Below are 20,996 nucleotides of genomic sequence, written 5' to 3'. Positions count from 1 at the left end.
AGAAGTGATGAAGAACCTTGTTGTCTCGTAGGGTTTTTTCCAAATTTTCCACCCCAGGTATAATTAAGAGCAACACCAGCAGTTCAGCATCAAGGTCAATAGCCCTTGGCAAGTGCCTGCTCCCAAGGTGCTGCCTGCACCCAGGAGCCAGGATCAGAAACACCTTGAGATTCAATAATAAACAGTCAACAAGAATCACTGCTGCTCCACCAAAAAAAAAAAAAAAAAAAAAAAGCTTAGCAGTATTCGGCAATGGGTGAGATGATTAAAGATTAACCCCCTGCCTCCTGCCTCCACCCCTCTGGGAGTATAGGCCTTGAGGCTCAGCAAATCCTTTCAGAGAAATATCTGAATTAAAAGACAACAGGTAGGGGACGCAGTGAAGGCAGAGGGAGGCAGGAGGGCCAATAGCCTGGGCCAAGGGAATCGGTACAATCTGGCCCGTGTTTGCCGAGGATAATGCGCCTTTCCAAAGCCCTCATAGACATGGAGATGGCAGATTACAGCGCAGCGCTAGACCCGGCTTACACCACCCTGGAGTTTGAGAACATGCAGGTGCTGGCTATGGGCAATGGTGAGTCCCCTCCAACTTCTCCCTCTGCTGGGTGGGATGAGCTGGGGGCTGCAGGAGGAGAAATCCCTGGGGTGGCCACAAAAATGTTCCCGGTGAGGGAAGGGGTGTCAGATGGGGAGCTCTCAAGGTGGGGTTCTGTTTTCCTAGGGGAAAATAAGGGGGGAGAGCAGAGCTGTGTTTGGTACAGGCAGGATGGTGTCCTGCAGCCCAGAGTCCCTGGCAGCAGGCACACACCAGGAGCTGGCTGGAATGAGAAGTCCCCTCCAGACATTCAGCCCAGGGAATGGGGCTGGGACTGAACATGGTGGGGGTCTCCCAGACCCAGCCAAAATTTCTGCCTGGAGTGCTGTTGATGGTTCAGACAGACAACTGACCCTGCGCCTCCAGAGCTGAGAGCCACTCCCTGGAGCAGAAAGGCATTTAGCACCTGGTAAGGGTGAAAATCACTGTCAGAAGTGATTTAGGCACTGCCGCTGCAGCAGTACCTAGTACTTTCCAAGTACAGCACTGGGCTGTGGGGTGGCATCCCCCTCTCCTGGCTCAGCCCCCAGTCAGAGGACAAGGGGATCTTGAGAGGATAGACAAATGTTCCCATCCCTTCAGGAGGGTAGCATCACACCTAACCCTGCAGAATTCACAATGCTGGCCCATCCATTTGGGGACCAAAGAGTCTTGGTGATTAAATGCTCAGAGATAGCAAGAGATTCCTCTCCAAGTCCCCCCTAAAGTCTCTCTAAATATGAGGTTAATGACTAAACAAAGCCATAGAAAGTGGCTCTGAGCCCTTTCCCTCCAGCCCAGGACTGCTGGGCACCTCTGTCCCAGAAGGGCTGTGCTGGCTCTGTGGACTCTTCTATCATAGCCTGTGTGGGTCTTCCCTGGGTTATGGCTCTGCTCTGTCAGGGCTGTAACTCTGAGGTGCCAAAGTGGCTCTGCTGTGCAATAATCCCCCACCACTCTGGGTCCCAGCCCCTTCTCCACTCCTGGGGGCTGGTCCTATCCCTTCAGGTGCCTCTGGGCCAAAAGTCCCCCCCTGGATAGCTTTACTGCTATCCATCTGGACACTCTGGGACAAGCTCAGGCATTGCTCCCTCCCCATGCCCCTCTCCCATCCAGGGAGCATCTGCACAAGGGGCTGTGATCTGCCCTCCTGGACCCAGGGCTCCGTGGAGCAGAGGGACAGGAGAATTTCCTGTGACAAGATCCAGTGTGCTGTGACACTCCAGGGGTGGATGAGTCAGCTGGGGCAGGCAGCACCAACTCCTCTCCTCCTGGGCCCCGCTCCAGGCCAGGGACAGCCCTTGCTTCCAGGGCTGTTTTGGCACTGCAGCAGCTGCCCTGGAGGACACACCTCCTGCAGGACCTCCACCTGCAGAACCTGTGCCTCTTCTTCTGGCCAAGGACTGCTCAGAGCCCAGCCACCGCCTGCCACAGCTCTGCAGCTCAGCTCTGGGGCTGCTGCTCAGCAGGGCGCAAGTTTGTCTCTCACAGGCAAAATGCATCCTGTGCTCAGACAGGCTCAGGGACCTCTTGAGCAGCTCCTGTCCTAACACACAGCTCAGCTGAGAGGTCTCAAAGTCAGATTTTTTCTTTCTTCCATTTACCTTAACTCCAACCACCTGACTGCAGCAGTCAGAGCCCACATTTTTGGCATGTATTTGTCAGAATAAACTTAATTGGAAAATTATCCATTAGGCAATAATTTCTTTGTTGTTGACTATTAGACTGAGATGTTGCAATTTCTTTGATAAGAGTGCCAGTTTTTCCTGCTCTACGTTCATCTGATTACAGCCTGATAGATTGCTAAAAAGGGATTTATCTGGGTTGCCACAGATATACAAGTAATGGGATTACAGGCAGATCAGCTCTTCCTCTCACATCTAAGTCCTATGTTTAGCTGGAACTGGGAATTTGACTTTCCTTCTGGAGTGAGCTGCATTTAGCTGAGCCCTCAGGATATGCATGGAGGAAGGCTGTTTTCAGAAGCAAGCTGCTCACAGGGACAAAACACAGCCAGAACAGCCTTGGGAAAGCTCAGGGCTCTGGGTGTGGAGACAGGAGCTTTGCACTGGTGACAGGGTGTGCCAGGCAGGGACACAGACAGGCAGCAAAGTGACTCACAGAGAAATACAAGAGGGACACGAGGAATTGGAAAGACAGAAAGCAGGCAGGGAAATGAAAGAAGTTATCAGAGGTAGGGAGCTCAAGAACCCCTGTGCTCACTCACTGCTGGTTCTGTGCCAGTAACTCCTGCTGAGGGGTGGCAGGAGCAGGATGTGCAGCACCTGCAGAAATACCCCTTTCTCTGCAAAACAGAAGCTAAAAATGCAGCCCGGCCCCAGCCAGACTTGCCTTGGTCCCCCCAGCACCACAGCTGGGCTGCCATGGGGAGCCCAGCTGGGACCAACCCTTCTGCTGGGTGCCAGGTGGGAGCAGCTGTGGTCCTTCCAGGGTGAGCCTTAACTGAGTCCCTACGAAAACCCAGAAATCAGGGGCCAATAGACTCAAGCATTAAAAATCCCAGCAGGTTTCTATGGCTTTGTAGATGCTGAGTGTGATTTGTGACTGGCATTTCCACTGAGGGAGGGGGATGTGCCTGTGCTGACACAGAGAAACGTACATGGGAGGGGACAATTAGATCAACTGAATTAAGGGCTGATCCCTTCAGCCTTGAGGTTTGTTTGGCTTGCTGGAGGGGTTTAGTGTAGCCCTTGTATGGTTTTTAGCCTTTCAGATGTTCTTTCCTCCAGAGCCTGCTGCAATTCCCTGTCCTCAAAAAAAAAAGCCCTGCATGTCCCAGTCCCCCTTGGTCTGTAAGGACTGCAAGACAAATCAATTTCCACTGTGATCCTACCAGACTCTAGAAGATACCCAGCCTACAGCCTTCTCCATGCCAGAGTGACACCTTTTTTTCTTTAATCAGTCCTTCCTTGCATGGGAGGCCTTGCCCACATGAGTTTTCCAGCTGAAGTCATTTGAGTTTGCTATTTACCTAAAGTCTTGTTTTCCCAAAGAAGGGCTGTGCAGGCTGGAGCTCCATGCCTGGACAAGGGAACTGTTCACCTCATCTGCTCAGGGCTGTCTTGGGCTCTTTCAGTGCTATAACACAAACACCTCCCTAACAAATCAGCTGCTCACCCTGAGCGGTAATACCTCAGCTTTAACTCTGCATCAGCTTTTGCTCTGGCCACACTACTGCAGCCCAAAGTGTCTGCAAATCACCGAGGAATTTTGGCTCTGCCCTGTGACTCCTGCAAATGGGCTTCCACTTTATCTGAAGGCATTGCTGCAGCCAGGCCTTTGGGAAGAGGGGTCTCACCATGGAATACCGCAAGTTTTAGTGTACCCAAAATGCAATTACTAAGCACTGGGAGCTTACAGCCTCTCTCCTCACACACCTCTCACACAGCCAGGCTGCAGCTGCCTGGTTTCTCCAAGAGTCTCTGACTCTAGCTGAGTTAGCAAATGTTGGCTGGCTGTCTCACTGTCCTCTTCTTGCTGTGTCCTTCCCCAAGCAGACACGTCTCCATCAGAAGCAGCCAGCCTCAGCAGCTCCAGCAGCATTGGGGTGAGCACGCTGTGTGCCATCTGTGGGGACCGCGCCACCGGCAAGCACTATGGGGCTTCCAGCTGCGATGGCTGCAAAGGCTTCTTCAGGAGGAGCGTCAGGAAGAACCACATGTACTCCTGCAGGTGAGGACAGGGGGCACACATACCCATGGCTCAGACAGGACAGCCCCTCACAGCTCAGTCAAAGCCCTCAAAGTGCAGCAGCACTGCCCTTCATCCTCTTCATCCTCCCCGCATCCTCCTCCACTTTCCCAGAGCTAAGCCCTCAGCTGGGAGGCATCAGTGACTGCCCTGACTTTGGGACTGCTCACTGGGGAAAGACCCTGGAAGGTCTTGACCCATATTTTAGGGGCCAAGCACATGTTCTTGCAAATGGGTATAGCCAACCATGGATGTGGCCAGCAAGCAGCAAGGTGCCAGGGGAGAGGCCCCATTTCAGGGACTTAGCACCTCCCTGCTCAGTGCAGCACAAACCTCGCTCTCCCTGGGGGCAATACTTCTCCGTCACCAGATAGATGTGTGCCTGCCATCCAGCTACAATGCTGTCACTGCCTGTGACATGACACAAGAACACCTGAGGAGCACCATGAGGGGCAGAATTACATGCACTTTTCTGAGGATGAGGCACTCGTGTTGCTCCTGAAATTCATGCATTGCACCTCGTGCCATTGGGGGTAGCCCATGGCTCTCTTGTGCCATCAGCAGCTGTGACCTGCCTGCTGCTGGCATTGAGCAACTCACTTGTGGAGAGTCACAAAGGAAACTGAAGAATCCTCAGTTCACAGTGTCTAAATCCCTTGGGCTTTTTGAGTCAGTTACTCCTGATGGCCTGACAGCCACTTGGAGAGCATGAAGAGCAAGATGGCTCTAAAACCTGAGTGACAGAAGGAAGCCCCAGGTTTATGAGTGCCTGTGAAGCACATCATCATTTGGACGCCAGGGTTATTTAAGGTGGCTGCCCAGGGAGCCCCCTCCCCACAACTCCATCAGAAAAGCCAAGGTGCCCGGTTCTTTGGAAGCTGAAGCTTTTATATGCGCTACAGGAATATTTTAAGAACTGTTTTCAGGCATCCATTTGGGCAAATCATAGCTTGGGATCTTTAAAAAGCAGAGTAGAAGGAAGCCCTTTCAAAAGCTACAGAATTCAGCATGGCTGGGAGCCCTTCTCCAGCTCTGTACTCCTTTGTCTTTACTCTGCAAACTGGATCAATCTGCTGTAAAGTAGAGCAAATTTGCAAGTGAAATTCATGCTGCAAGTGGCCACCAGGCTTGTGAGTCACACATATGGGAGATCAGTTTTCCTCACCATGTGCCGGGGATTTGGTGACACAAGCCTGGAGGGAAGGAGCTGGTTCCTTCCCAAGTCCTCTCTGAAGTGCAACAGGCAGCAGAGCAGTTTGCAGAGCAGCAATGCTGTCCAGAAGGTCAGAAACAACCTCTGAGAATCCCAGACACAGATCTGGAGAGATGCAGGGACTTAAACTGACTTCTTAACCTCACCAATGGGCTACTACAACCTTCCACCTCTTTTTAAAATTCACAATAAAGGCATTTTTCCTTTCATTCTACTGGGGTCTAACTTACAACTTCCAAGTTGGTTCTGACCCCCCTAGATCACACTTTTAACTTCCCTGGGGTTTGTTAGCCCACTATAGACATCCTATCCCTAATGGTTACTGAGTAGTCTGAGCTCTTTCATGTGACTCAGTTCTAGTCTGTCCTTATTGACCATCCAGAGGCACAGGGGAGAGCTGAAATTTTGGTGCAAAAAGGAAACCACAGGCTAAAGAGTGGTAAAATCACAGCCTGGGGCTCCTTTCTCAGGGTGAGCCACTGGGAACCTTCTCTGAGCATATCTTGGAGCTTGGGGCTCTGTCTTGTCCTGCCTTCAGGCTCAGCCTTGCCGTTCCTCACACTTTTCTTTCTTCCTTCTTTCCCAGGTTTAACAGGCAGTGTGTGGTAGACAAAGACAAAAGAAACCAGTGCCGGTACTGCAGGCTGAAGAAGTGCTTCCGAGCAGGAATGAAGAAGGAAGGTGGGTGCCTGTGCCTTCCCCAGCAGCAGTCCCTGGCACTGCCTGGGTATGTTTGAGGAAGCCCTTCAGCCAAGGCTGGTCCCTGCCAGGTGCACACTTGTCCAGCCACCTCAGCCCTGTGTTCCCTGCACAGTGCTCTCCTGGGCACAGATCCTGACCCCTGCCACAGGGGGATTTAGGGAGAATCCATGCCTGTGTCTCAGAACTGCCCATGTTTGTGCACACAATCACACCCAGGGCTTTCCAGCTCACTCTTGCTCACACTGACACACACAGCACCTGGGCTCCCACACTGCAGTCCACTGGAGGGGTTTGGGAATGCTTCTCCACATCACTGAGGAGCAGAAACTTCGAAGAGGGCCTGGGAATTTGGAAAGACTTTGGTAAAACTGCTCCAAGTGCTGTTATCCCAGAGTGACCACAAAACCCACAGCTGGCTAGCAAAAGTCACACTGACATTTTGCACCTTTTTTTTCCTGATAGATATATAGGTTCTTGCTGACCATCTGCAGAGAGGCAGTGAGTTTAGTTTAAAGAAAGGATCCAGAGTAAAGTGGAGCATTTTTGCTATTTAACTGTATGAAAAGAGTAGAGATATCCCTACATGGCCCATGCTCACCCCCTCAGCTCCCCACCTCTCTGTCTCTGCAGGGCAGGATTCTCCCCTTGTTTAGTCCTGTTTTGAGAAGGGACAGGAGAACCTGGTGGCTTTGATGGTGCTTCTGTTAGAGGAGGGACAAACTGCCAGGGGCAGAGGCATCCCACAGAGCTCACCCCACTTGTGTCTGCAAAGGGACAACTGGGAGGCATTCAGCCCTGTTATTCCATGCAGGGAAATTAAACCCCATGCTCCTCCCAGTTCACACTGCCTCAAGGAGAAACTTTGGAGTAAAAGGGTCCTTGAAGACAACAGGGAAATACCAGTGGTACGTTGGTGGCTGCAGGAAGACCTCTGAGCAGGAACATTTATTCCCTGTAAAAGGGGATGAGGTATCACAAGCAACTTTTCTTGCCTTTTCCTGAAGAATATAGGAATCCTCCTCTCCATGCAGCTCATCCCCTGCCCAGAGCTGTGCTGTTGTCTGTTAATATTCAATAGAAGTTACATTAGGTGCATGACCAGCTAATACTGAGCAAACATTTGGAAAACATCATGGCATGACTGAACTCAGGGGCCTGCTACTGATAACAAGCAGCATAACCTTGAGAGCTCCTATTTACAGCCGCTGACTGCAGGGCTTTTCTCCTGGCCCAGCCTCATTATTGCTTTTTATCAGGTGGATTTATACATGGAGAACGTATCAATCCAGAGAGCCACCAGCCCAAGGCAGGGACTGTGCTGTTTCCCCTGCCATGGATCAATAGCTTATTTGAGCAGATGGCTCTGAGTGGCGTGGCCAGGGTGAGTTACAGCCAGCCCAGGCCTCGTGACAGACAGAGCAGGCAAGTCCTCCCCCTCAAAGCCCTCAAGACTAGACCAAACAGAGGCACACTGGTGTCAAACCTGTCCTGGGATGCTTTTACAATAAGGTATGAGAGCTCTTTTGCTCTGGATGGATAAGCAGGAGCAGTTCTGCACTTCCTTCCATATTGTAGTTGAGACAGAAGTTTTCCAACTACACCTTACCCAGTGCAACAGCTTTTCTCAATGGAGCTCACAGGAGTCATGTGGGCAAGGAAACCTTGCAGATACTCTTCCATTTCACACATCAGCTTTGGGCTGCATACATGAGCATGGCCACCGTTTCAAACCCCATCTCATGAAATCAAAAAACTCTGATTCTTTGCCAGGAAATTTTCCCCACTGAACTCTACAGGTGTTTGGGTTCTGAATCAACCCCATCCGTGGAAAGTCTAATAAAGCAAATAAGAAATCAAATCCACCAGATGCAGTCAGCTCTCACTGGAATCCATCCCAAACCAGACACAGCTGCACCTCCACCCTGCCTGGCAGGGAAGCTGGGAAACTGCAGCTAAGGAAGGGGAACGCCAGAAGTCTGTGCTAGTTTTCAGAGTGCATTGCCATGAACGACCTGCAGCTCAGCCAAAATCCTCTCTTGCAGCTGTACAAAATGAACGGGACCGAATCAGCACCCGCAGATCGAGTTACGAGGACAGCAGCCTGCCCTCCATCAATGCCCTCCTGCACGCAGAAGCCCTGGCACAGCAGGTACCTCTTCTCCCTTCTTTATCAAATACAAAAGCATCAGGCATACCTGGAGTGTAGAGCCAGCAGAGTATTTAATAGCCAAGTCTTCAAATTATCACCTCTTTTCTAAGTGGCTTATCTGCCAACTCAACACTGATTTTTCAAAAAGCATTTGTTACCTGAAACCATCCCTTTAAATCTCCTTAGTCCAGAACTCAGTTGTAACAATATGAAGTGATTTGTTCTGCTTTAATGGGACACAGGAAGGCTGGAGAGCCTGATGGAAGAAAGTAGAGCAGAATCATTGCAATCCAAAGAGCTGTGGCTGCCTAAGCCCACGAGGGGCTGGCCTTGCATGAGCAGCCTCCCCTCCCCATGAGCTGTTAGGAACTTTGGATTCCTGCACAGTTTCATGAGGAATCAGTTTCCTGCTTGTTTTATGCAGATACCTTTTCCAGTGTTGCCTGAAATTCCCTGTTTCCACTTGCAGACTGCCAAGATTCATTTCCTAGAGTGTTCACATTGCAGAGATGACTCTGATTTAAGAGGCTGGATACTGCAAATGGTGTACACAGCTCTGGGAGGACACAGGACAGGATGGGCACACACAGCCTGCAGGGACGGTTTGGCTGTGAGAACAAGTGATGAGGATGGAGCTGTGCTGGAGGCAGGAGCTGCCACTCTTCATGGAGCTGGGGAGAACAGAACTCTGTGTCCTGGGGAAGATGAACAGGGGGTTGAGCTGCCTCAAGGGTCACAGTGCCCTGAAGGCTGCCCTGGGAGATACTCCAGGACAGGACGTGCTGTGCTCTGGGCTCCACATGAGGCTCAGGCTGTAAGGTCCACTTCCCCAAGGAGGGGATGTGCCAGAATGGCCAAGGGCCAATCCTGTACTCGAAAAGTGCATCCAGTCTCATCCTACATCTCACCTTGTCCTATGCAGGCCTGAATATATTTATATACCCTATAAAAATAAGATTGATGCTGCTCTCAGAGGTGTGAGATAATGGAGTCTCGAGTCACCAAATCTACAAGGGAAGGACATTTCTGGGGCTCAGAATCCTGCAGTGCCATCACATGAAAGCAGGGTTTGCTGACAAAAACTACAATCATGGACAAATCCAGGGGAGCTTCTGCTCTCCCACAGAGCACAGAGAGATTCATTAAACAAGGCAGGCTCCAGCACGGTAATTGGTAACTTTTATGTGCCTTACTAATTAGAACAAGATACTGCTGAGGAGCTGCTTTCTCCAAGATCTAGGGTCACTCACCCAGAGGTCTTTATTTATTTGCTAAGCCTTCCGGGCCCTCTGATTAGGGTAATACATGGTGAGATTTTTACAATCTCATTTATTCAATAATAGCTGGTGAGCTGGAAAGCCTCCAGGTAGTGCAACCTGAAAAAAAAAAAAAAATGCAGGTGGCATTTGAATTCCATTTCCTTGGGGAGGCCAGCAGGGTCCGAGCTGAAAATGCTGGCAGGAATAGGACAGGAAGAGCTGATGTTGTACAAGAGCACAGAGGGCAGGCAGAGGGCAGTGATGGGGTTGAGTTAATTGCTTACAGAAGCATGAGGATAAAGTAGTGACTAAGGGCAAATTTTTAGATGACCTGGGTGAGCAGCTAAGCATGAGAACCAGGCAGGAGGTTGGATGCCTGGTTTGGGGGAGATGTTCTGTCCAGCTCTGTGTAACAGTACTTGCAGAGTTGTCAGGGTTGTCCTTTGCAAATGAAGTGGCAATCACAAATAATTTGCCATGTAACAAATGTCACCCATGTTGTGGGCATGTCTGAACTTGCCCAGTTTTGCCCAAAGGACCTAAAAGCCAATGGGAGGTGGGAGACTGTTATCTTTAAAGTCTGCCCTTAGCTATTCAGAGTGGGTGATGTCAAATGTTAATGATCTGGTGCTCACAGAAAGCAATGTCAGACCTAGAAAGCTGTGGCCTGGTGAGCTCATGGTGACTCAGGAGAGGAGCAGAGCCTGCTCTCCTCCTGTGGAAAGCAGACATGGCAGCCTCTGGAGGAGGCTGGAAGGGGGAGCAGCTCTCTACACTTTGGTGGGACCAAGTGCAGCAGCACTGGTGGATGTGTCCTTTCTACTGGTGAGGCTGACTGCCACACAAGCCCCTGTGTTCCCTCCTGGATCTTGACTGAGCACACTTGTTCAGTGGGAGGAAGATCCTGGCTTTAGGAACGTTTCCTCTGTGCTTTCCAGTCTATTCAAGGCATTACAGGTTACCAAGATGATCCCCAGCCTCTGCTCTGCAGCGTTTCATGTTCACAGATCCCCAAGCTGATCTGAGTTTAAATGAGTCTTGTTGGGTCACCTGTTCTGGGAGCTGGGTGCTACAGAAAAAATGTAATTATAATTTCTGGAGTCTGCATCAACAACCCATGAGCTGGGGATTTTCCTCTCTGTGGTTCCTCTGTGGTACTGAAAGCTGAAGGATGTCTTCTCTCCTTCCAGATATCATCCCCGGTTCCTGTGCTCAACGGAGACATCCGAGGGAAGAAGATTGCCAATATTTCCGACGTGTGTGAGTCCATGAAGCAGCAGCTGCTGGTGCTGGTGGAGTGGGCCAAGTACATCCCCCCCTTCTGTGAGCTGCCCCTGGATGACCAGGCAAGTCCTCCCCACCCACCCCACCTCGCTCTGCCCTGGTAAAGGCAGCAGGGAACCAAAACCAGCTGAGACCTTCAAAGAAAATGCTCATTGTGCACTCTGTTATCCTGACTGCTGCAGCTGATTGGGAGCAGCATCCATACAATGCCAGCACAGACCAGGCATCCATACAATGCCAGCACGGGCCACTTGCATGTGCTGCTAATCAGCCCATGAGCACAGCCAGATAACACTGAGCTTGAATTAAGTCGTTATCAGATGAGCATTTTGGGGTCAGCCAGTCATTTATTAATTATGGTTTGCACAGCACTTTGAAAACCTGAAGTGCTTGACAAATGCTTAGGGTAATCAGAATTAGCAGGAGAGATTTCTGGCCTAAGGTCTGCCCAAAATTTAAAACCTGCCTGTCTCTTGCTGCTTCTTGCCTAGAGGTATGTTTGTATCCATGTTCCCAGTGTGGAATTTTGAAGCTATACACTATTTTGCTCCCATGGCAGTAGAAAATCCTTTTTCCAGGATTAAAAAGCAAGCATATATTTGCATTTAACAGAAATTACTAAAATGGCATTTGTGAGCTCCCTAATGAAGACAAGCACAGTGGGTTTGGTGTGCTCTGTAGAACTGCAGTGCAGGATCCCAGGCAGCCTCAAAGAGGTAAAGGAGAGGCCTCCCGTGGATGTCTGAATTTCAGAGGTCTGCAGCAGGTGTTGAAGGACATGATTTGTGCCCAGCCTTGAGCAGCACATGTGGCTGGGATAGCACTTCTGGCAGGGCCAGCACAGGTCCTGTCACAGGTAGGAAGGGACTTCCAGTCTGTCCAGTGTACAGTCACAAAACCAGTGTGTATTCTCTTCAGCTAGGACCAGTCTCCAGCCCTATTGACCTAGAGGTTATTTTTATATAATGAAGAAAAAGGATATCCTTTTGAGAGTGTCCAGCTGATCAAAACACCCTAAATCCTAAATCTGAGCTATTTAGTAGCCACCCAGCAGCACCCAGAGCTCTGGGGAATTCTGTGCTCTTAAAATGGGAGAATGGTTACTTCTTTTTTACTGTGTGAAAGTACTAAAATGATCAGAAATCTGTTAAACTGCTAAGGAAAATACAATTCATAATTTATGGAAACTACAATGGACTCCAATGGCAAATGCCATTTACACAGCATATACAAATGAACAGGCTGCAGCCTAGCACAGACCTGGGGCAGCTCTGCACAACCCATCACATCCTTCTGCCATTTGGAACAGAGGCCCTAAACCTGGCCAATAACTCTGCAAACTACAGCAACTTCCACATGAGCTCATTTTACAGTTGTGGGGCTGCAAAATTCCTCAAAGGAGAAAACAGTCTAAAGATGGCACAGTTTGAACCCTGCCTTCCCACAAGGAAGAGGCTGCTCCATGAAACAAATCTCCTTTTGTAGAAAAGATCATACCCAACCTCTCACTCTCCTTCTGCACCAAAATGTCAAAACTCCCATGTTTGGTGGGGCAAAGAGTTTCATCTCAAAGTTCACGTTCTGCTTTGTTGTGTTACAACTGTAGATCTATCCTAATTCACAGGGGAACAATGTATCTCAGGTTCATCACTGCAAGAACAAATATCAAATGAGATGGTTTGGCCTTCTTGAAGTAATTAACTTTAACCCTGCTCAAACAAGGAAATTCTGTGGACACATAAAAGGTGGTTACAAACTGAACTGAATTTGCAATAGGCAGGAAATTTTTAGGTGAGAGCTTTACTCTCTCCTGGGGCTGGCAGTTTTTTTCCTTGTCATAGCTTTGTCAGGTAGGAAAGCTCAGTTTTATGCAGCTCTGGTAATTCCAAGCAGCTCAGCTAACATATCCACCCATGTTTGGACAACAATAGAGAGAGGCTAGATTTTGGCATCTAGATAAAGATTCCCCAGTATCATGTGTGCACAGTCTTTTTGCAAGGATCTCTATTTATTTTGTATAACCTTTTTTACCATCTGTGGTGAAAAAAAAAACAACCACCAAAAACCCTCTCCTAGACATCAGAATGTTTCCTAACCAGAGCTCTCTTCTATGGGTGATACATTCTCCTTGCATTCCTGGTAGGGTAAGGCTTCTCTTGGCTTTGACAGATGCTGAGGGTAACACACTGGAAAAGTGGACCATTCTTTTCAGAAAGTGGACATACTTTTCAGCATTTCTCTATTAATGTTTAATGATTGTTTTCTCCAGCAGAAGGTCCTGGCTGGACATTAAGAAGTCTCTGTGTCAGGATGTCCAATTGTTAACTTCTCTTTCTGCCTAAATCTCTGAAATTTTTAACTGAAGGAGGGCAAAAGATTCAGAACATTCTCAGGAGCCACTGGAGGGTGTAAAGTGAAACACTTCAATCATTAACACCAGGGGAGAAAAACATCCCTTTGGCTTCCCTTCCCCAGTTCCTGTGGCTGTGCAGGGGACGAATGGCCAGGGGGTGACCCCACTGGCCAGCTGGACATGGGTCCCCACAGGTGTGATTGCAGTGGGAGGTGGGCACAGCCCAGAGGGACAGCAGTGTCCAACAGCAGGGACTGTACTTCTCGCCACTTCCCAGGATGGAGTGTGGTCCCTGGTTCTGCACTTGGTAGGAGCTGTCTGCAAGCAGCCCACACTGGTGGGAGGTCCTGGGACAGTCTACCATGGTCCTGCTCATGGCATTTGTCCTGAGTATGAGATATTTCATGTGCTGTCTACTACCTGCTGGTTCTGCTGGATTTATAACTGGTTTAGCACAGAGCATTATTTGATCTCTTTCTCTGCCTGTAACTGAAGAGGGGCCCTCACTCCCATCCTTGAGTGCAGTACAGGAATGCTGAGCTTTCCCTCTTGCTGACATGAAATGATTTTTTGTCTCAGTCTCTGCATCACCCAAATAACTTTTCCCTGCCTTTGTAGGTAGCACTGCTACGTGCACACGCAGGGGAGCATCTGTTACTGGGAGCTGCCAAGAGGTCCATGGTGTTCAAGGATGTCTTGCTGCTAGGTAAAAACTGCACTTCTGCTCCGAGCCCATCTGCTTCTCTGATCCTTCCTTGCTGGGGTGGAGGAAAGGGTGGTCCAGTGTTTGGGGACATCCTTTTTGAAGGGTGGTGGCTTGAGCTGTTCTGTATTTTAGCAAGCCCAGCACAACCCTTGGGTGCAGCTAGGCCTGGCTGACATTGACATCAAAGCCATGAGGTGTGGCAAAGTTGGGGACTGTGTGAACATTCATAGTGCACCCCCAGGTTTGTGTAAGCAGGCTGTGGTGGAATTGAGAAAAAAGCTCTCACTCCTTGGTCAGCTTTTCCTCACTTGAGTGGCTCCTGTGTAATGAGAAGCTGCTCTGGCAACACAGATCAAAATTTCTGGTGTTCTGAGACAGAGTAGGGGCTGACGGAGGAACTTCTTAATTCCTCCACCCCAAAATTCTCTCAGCATTAGTACCTGCATTTTGAAGTCCTTGTCACCCCAGCTAAGTTTGAGCAATGACAAGGTGATGTTCTCTGTGCTGCTTGTCTGAAGGCAATGACCACATCATCCCACGGAACTGCCCCGAGCTGGTGGAGGTGAACCGTGTGGCCATCCGCATCCTGGACGAGCTGGTGCTGCCCTTCCAGGAGCTGCAGATAGATGACAATGAATATGCCTGCTTGAAAGCCATCATCTTCTTTGACCCAGGTATGGCCCAGCTTGGTGAGGGTTACCATCAGAGAGGCCTAGTCTGGATTATGCTGACTGACACCAGTCCTGAGTGGTGGAAAAGCTTCCTGGTCTCTCCGGGCCAAACTGTTCTTAGAGAGGGAGGAGAGAAGTCAGTCTTGAGAAAAATTGTCCATCACAGCAGACAATGGGGAATCAGAGGCAGCTCCCCTCAGGCTGACTTCATGCTGTCACTGGCAGGCAGCTCCCAGGGCAGCAGCCTGGAGAGCTGGCTGTGTGGGTCGTTGCAGATGCCAAGGGGCTGAGTGACCCGTCCAAGATCAAGCGGATGCGGTACCAGGTGCAGGTGAGCCTGGAGGATTACATCAACGACCGGCAGTACGACTCGCGGGGCCGCTTCGGGGAGCTGCTGCTGCTGCTGCCCGTGCTGCAGAGCATCACCTGGCAGATGATAGAGCAGATCCAGTTCGTCAAGCTCTTTGGCATGGCTAAGATTGACAACCTGCTGCAGGAGATGCTGCTGGGAGGTGAGTACTTGAGGGTGTGACAAGAGGCCTCTTGGCATTCCCTGACTATTGTCCCCTTGAGACCCTCCTTAGTCACTGCTCCCTATCTAGCAAAGTTAGAGACAGCCAGTCTGCAGGTCAGACCCTGACTCACACAAAATCATCTCCCCTGTCCTTGACAGGGGTCACCAAGGGCCCTCTACTTCTTCTCACCTAAAGAGATGCATCAGCTGTGCCTCTGTTTACAGGGAGGCATCCCCAGCCCTCTGCACACAGACAAGCTTTGCTGTGTATCCCCGACTCCAACCTGGCAGCCATTTCACCAATCCTCCCCTGTCAGAAGGGACTCATCAAAACAAAAAGGTCTGAAAGCTCAGGTTGAAAGAACAGCCTAGATTTTCTAGTGAGAGCATCCAATGGGACAAAACGAAATGAAAAGTTCCCACTGTGCTATTCTGCACGTGGAGGTGTGACTAAGGAATATAATTCTGTATAGGAGGACATGCAGGCAGGGGTTAGTTAGTTCAAGGCATGCGTGGAGGAAAAAGGGAAGGGTGTGCTCCAGTCACTTGTGCACAAGGTGATGGTGCACAAAGCCTTGGACATTTGGGTGCAGTGGGTCTGCCCATCTGAACTGTCTCCTTCTGCCATTGTGGCCATTAATGTCTTCTGCATGTTCTTAGGCTCATCGAGTGAAACGCCGCACACCCACCACCACCTGCACCCTCACCTGATCCAGGAGAACCTGGGAACAAACGTCATTGTGGCCAACACAATGCCTCCTCAGATGCACAACGGGCAGATGTGTGAGTATATCCAGAGAGACAGAGAGCTCCTGGGAGAAACCAGGAGCTTTCCAGTGGGCCTGTGGAGGTAGTTTCTACCTTGCATGGAAATCTGCAAGCAAGACAAAATCTCGGGTAATGAGTGTGTGAGAAATTCCTATGCAGAAAGGAGGGAAAGACAAACAGAGAGGTGGGTTAGATTAGATTAGGACAGACTAACTGATTCAACAAGATACTCCTTGGCAGACTACAACTTTTACATAGCCCTTAAGGGATGAATGGTCCTATCCAGAGCTTAGTGAAATCAGTGGAAAGGCTCCCCTTCCCTTGAGTGGTTAAGACACACTTCAATTTGTCCTTTGCAAAAACACAGGAGGATCTGGCCTACCAAATGGGGCCACCAATGGGGACCTTGTGCTGAGATGAGCTTGGCTGACCAAAAATGTGATTAGTAGAGGTCAAAATGTCAGCAGCTCCCCTTATTTGATGTTGGTTATTGTGGTTCTCCTGGGGCATCAAACCATGCCTGTGTGTCTGGGCTGCCCTACAGCAAACACACAAGCCCTTAAGAGCCTCTGCTGTGCTGACATCTGAACCCTGCACGACTGAGGACAGATCCCAGAGCTGTAAGGTTTGTGAGGCCCTCTTTTAATTTGGTTTCTCTCTCTTCAGCTACTCCAGAAACTCCACAGCCTTCTCCACCCGCGGGCTCAGGATCAGAGCAGTACAAGCTGCTGCCTGGAGCCATTGCAACCGTGGCGAAGCAGCCCACGTCCATCCCACAGCCTGCCATCACAAAACAGGAGGTCATCTAGCAACCCCCACCCAGCCAGCCTCCTTCGGAGCACCGTGTGGGAGAAAAGCCCAAACTGACTCTGCCACTGTGAAAAGAGAAGCCATCCAGAGGTCCCTGGGCACCGACACATGGACTTGCTTTTTGGACTGACCATCACCAGAAGGTGTCTTCCTGCAGCTACAGACAGCACGGGCCATGGGCAGTCCCAGAGGCCCAGAACTAAGGCTGTAGCCTTGCCAAAACCCTCAGTCCTTGTAAGGAGGGCCAGATTCCTGCCTCCCTCTGCGGGGAGGTGGCAGTGACTGGCTGGGGACAAGCTGCTGCCCCACTGCCACCACAGCATTGGTTCAGCACACAGCAGACCCTGTGATTGAGCAATTCCCTGGGCCGTGGGAGTGGAGGGCTTCCCTCCCACAGCCATGCCAGCCCCCCTGACAGTCCCCAGTCCAGCCAGACTTGGTGGAGGTGGAAGCTCCCCCAGGAGCATCACAGCAGGTGAAGCACATGGGGCTTGTCCAGGCAGCACTGCCAGAACTGCTCCTCAGCCTTGGCTAGTCCCAGGTCTTTGCGTGGTGTCACCCACCAGCACACTGAGCCCCCCAGCCAGACCTAACAAATCTTTTCAGCTGATACTGGGGCAAAGTCTGGCCCACCAAGATACTCCACTATTTGGATCCCTCTGCCTCTTGAGGGGTTTTGATATTTCTGTGCCATGCCTGCCCTCTCACCACAATGCCCGGAGAGGCAGCCACTGCCAAGCCCTTCCCTTGCACCACTCACTGCCTCCTGGAAATTAGAGGGACCTTGGGATTCCAGAGATTTCAGCTAATGGGATGGGGTCACCCCTTTACAGGCTGGCAGCACTGCCCAATATCTGGCCAACTACTGCTTGTCAGCAGACAGGAGACCACTGGATGCCTATTTGGAAGGAAGTGGGGGAAAGATGTAAGAAGGGGAAAGACCTATGGGGTAAGAAGAGCTTGAGCCTCACAGGCTGGACGAAGGTCTTGGGCGTTCTAAGTGCTGGGAGCATTGGGGCCCAGGATCTCAGTTCAGACCCAACTTAATGCTAAGATATGCCACACAATCTACTTCTCTAGTGCAGTGCCACTCCTTCAGCTTAGAGTGAGTGGCTGATAACAGATTTATAGGTCTTCATAACATGATAAGAATTCTTTATGACTCCTTCAGGCCTCAGAGTGTTTGAGCGCACCAGCTTCAAAAATACAATTATTGTCCTGCAGAGAAAAGCAACAGAGGTCCAGCAATAACCCTGTCTCACCCAAGCCCCTTGGGTCTGCCCCAGCCTTGGGTCTGCCCCCCCTGCTCTGCTCCCTCCTGCCCCTGTCCCTGTTCTTCTGTGCCCACCTGTGCCAAAACCCTGCAGATCTGACCTTTGGTTTACAGCTGAAAGCAGGAAAGGAGCTCTCCTGCACCCAGCGCCTGCTCCAGCTGCCAGCAGGGCTGGAGCGCCCGAGCCCTGCACCACGCAGGCCTGAGCCACTGCTGGCCTCTCGGGAGGATGGGGATGGTGGCCCCACGGCTGCCAGGAGGTCTCTGGTGGGGACAAATGTGAGCCAGCTCAGCCAGAGGAGCTGCAGGTGTGTCCCCTGCTTTCCAATGCAAAATGAAACGCCTCGTGCTGCCGGTGTCAGAGGTGTTGCATGGTCCCAATGCTGGTGGCATCGTACCAAGTAATTTATTGCAATGATGAATCCAATCATTTCCTGTAAATTATTTTGTAAATCACATTGATTATTTATAATTGGGAGATTAAATGCAAAAAAAAAAAAAAAACCCAACCCTGTAATAACCAGGCTGTCTTTTCCAACTGCAGCAACCTTTTTTCCTGTACGTAGACATACTTTGTGGGGAATCCTTTTTGGTCCATTTGCACCAAGTGTTCCTCAATATTGTACATTAATTTTTTCTGGTTTCTGCCTTCCAATGGAAACAGAAGAATATTTCTTCACAAGAGTTTGTATTCATAAAAAAAAAAAGGAAAAAAAAAAGAAAAATAAATGCAAAAATATTTTCTAACTTTTCCCAGACAGATGGATTTCTTTCTTCTGGGAGGATTTATTTTAAATCAAGGGGCTAACCTCCCTGTTGGTCTGAGCACAAAGCATATGTGTATGGAGAAAAAAGCACAAACAAGTGTTTGATGCTGTTGCCAGCTGTCACTATTTCCTGGCAAGCCCAATGTGTCTGTCCTGAAGCCACGTGTGCTGGAATCGTAAGATTGAATGACAATCCAAATTTTCATTAAAAGAAAAACAAACATGGAGAATAAATATTTACTTTCATGATTCCAGGGAGCTTAAAGGCTTGAAGTAACCACATTCTGAAAGCCAAGCAAAGGAAGCTAAAATATATTATTCACATTTCAAACATGTTCATTTTATGTCCCTCTTGTATTTCAAAGGTAATTTCTGAGTACTTTGGGGGGAGATTGTCCTTTGTTTCAAACACAGCCACCCTACTGCTGGCAGCAGGTGGGAGCCAGACTGAGCCTATGGGGCACAGTAAGATGATCAAGTGAAAATCAATTTATCACTGGCTGTAAAGGTGAAGAAATACACTAGCAATTAGAGAAGGCTCTTAATGACCTGCTTTTCTGACCACAGGAGCCTATGCTCAGCTGTAGCATGGCCAGGAAGAGAACAGGAAGAGAGGAGAGAGGTGTAGATGGCTGTAAAGATGAGGTCTCTGGGAAGGAACAACACCCAACATTTCCAGCTCTGGTCTGCAGGAGCTGGCCCTCATGTTCCCCCATCTCCTGCCTCTGATGAGAGTCGAGGTGAGCAGTTTCATCCTAGGTACAAGGGATGAGAAGCAGCCTCATTTTCCATCCCATCAGCACACCGAGTGGTGTCCCAGTGACAGTCATGCTGGTGAAAACTGCCAGCAGGGATGAGATGCAGGGACAAGATCCAGACTGTGTTTGAGGGCTGTGTGGAGACAGTATTTACAGCCTGTCTCCACTCTGAGTCAAGGACCTGGGAGAACAGGACAGATCTCAAATAACCTGCCCTCACTACCTGTGCACCTGTGATGATCCAGAGCCCCAGCAGCACTGCTGAAAGCCTGAACAAGGGAACCAAAGGCAGTCACAGGACATGTGCTTCCAGCACACACAGGACTGAGTAGTTAGTCCAGTCAAGGGAAAGAAAAGGACTTTGTTCATTCTTTTTAAAATAAAAAAAAAACCCTGGGACTCCTCTGCTGTGATTCATGGTTGGTTTTACCTGGGTATATACCCTAAAAACTCCCTATATGTAATATCAAATCTTCGAAGCAATAAATTCTCCTGGACTCCTTCCCATGAACTGCTCTATCAAGCTATCAAGATTGCCCTTTACCTGGTTAATCTTAAATCAGTGCACTTCCTACAGGAGATTTCTTATTGCTGGATTCGGCTCACTTGGGAAAAAACCCCCATGAACTGTCCCAGAAGCAACCTTGTCCTTAATTGGCAACCTCAATCCCAACTTTCACCTCTTTTGTCACTCCAGCCTGGAATCACCCTGAAACACTGGTCTTGCCACTCGTGGGCTGTGTTTTACCCTGCTGGGTTCCCTGGAGCCTGCAGGCCATGTCCCATGTCACAGGAGATGGCTCTGAGGATTGGCCTTTGACACACAACTTCCCTGACATTGTTTTTGAACACAAGAGCTTTCTGTGCCTGCAGCTCAGCCTAGGGATGATTTCCTGGAGAGCACCATCTCCAGCTGAGGAATCTTTTCATCATGTCCAAGCAAAGATCTGTGAAAGTGGTATTTTTAGGTCCTTTGGCCACTATGAAATGCATTCTTTTCATATTCCTTATATAACTTCCATCTGAAAGAGCCAGCAGGCTTTGGAGCCTTTTCCACAGCTTTCATATCTTAGTGGGAGGGGGGGAAAAAAAGACAAACAAGTTTTATGGCCTGCATATCATCTCTGACAAAAGCAACTATTGCTGCTATTAAACTTACAAGTGCACACACAGGCACAGATAGTCATGAACACCAAGAGGCAGCAGGGACAGCTCAGCAACGTGGCACTGCTGAGCCAGGCAATTCCATGTGCCAGGCTGGCCAGTTCCCTCTGGGCTTAATGCAAATATCACCAACCAGCTGGGGAACCCAGGCCACACACTGCACAAGTCCTTTCCACTCAGAGAGGCTGGAGGAGGAATGGTAAGGTGTGGGTATGTCTAAAATCCCTCTCCCCATTCCAAACCGAGGTGTGACCCTGGCAATCATAAACACACCTAGCACCTGAAAAATTGCCAGCCAGGCCAATAAAAATGGCAATATA

The 20,996-nt window shown here is 49.7% G+C and overlaps 1 protein-coding gene across 2 annotated transcripts; it reads left to right on the top strand.

The window, feature by feature from the left end:
- Positions 1-459: 459 nt before the first annotated feature.
- On the top strand, positions 460-17,064 carry HNF4A (hepatocyte nuclear factor 4 alpha). Of its 2 annotated transcripts, none has more exons than XM_041419287.1 (10): positions 460-574; positions 4,093-4,267; positions 6,085-6,179; positions 8,243-8,349; positions 10,799-10,954; positions 13,864-13,951; positions 14,470-14,625; positions 14,898-15,134; positions 15,797-15,919; positions 16,571-17,064. In XM_041419287.1, the coding sequence occupies exons 1-10, from the start codon at positions 460-462 to the stop codon at positions 16,711-16,713; spliced, it is 1,395 nt and encodes a 464-aa protein (XP_041275221.1). In that variant the 3' UTR covers positions 16,714-17,064. The 2 variants fall into 2 exon arrangements, with proteins under 2 accessions (XP_041275221.1, XP_041275220.1); XM_041419286.1 differs by having other exon boundaries at positions 15,797-15,923; positions 16,530-16,713.
- The last annotated feature ends 3,932 nt before the right edge of the window (positions 17,065-20,996 follow it).

The sequence above is a fragment of the Onychostruthus taczanowskii genome, unplaced genomic scaffold (genome assembly GCF_017590055.1).
Source record: "Onychostruthus taczanowskii isolate IOZ18803 unplaced genomic scaffold, ASM1759005v1 scaffold60, whole genome shotgun sequence".
NCBI classification, from domain to species: Eukaryota; Metazoa; Chordata; class Aves; order Passeriformes; family Passeridae; genus Onychostruthus; species Onychostruthus taczanowskii.
Note: the sequence above shows the minus strand (reverse complement) of the source record. Positions and strands in the feature narration are given on the sequence as shown.

Bases quoted from the DNA above. Each gene is read 5' to 3' on its own strand.
- HNF4A (XM_041419286.1), top strand. From the start codon at position 460: ATGCGCCTTTCCAAAGCCCTCATAGACATGGAGATGGCAGATTACAGC. The intron at 575-4,092 runs GTGAGTCCCCTC...TTCCCCAAGCAG, and splicing joins GGTGCTGGCTATGGGCAATG to ACACGTCTCCATCAGAAGCA. The intron at 13,952-14,469 runs GTAAAAACTGCA...GCTTGTCTGAAG, and splicing joins CAAGGATGTCTTGCTGCTAG to GCAATGACCACATCATCCCA.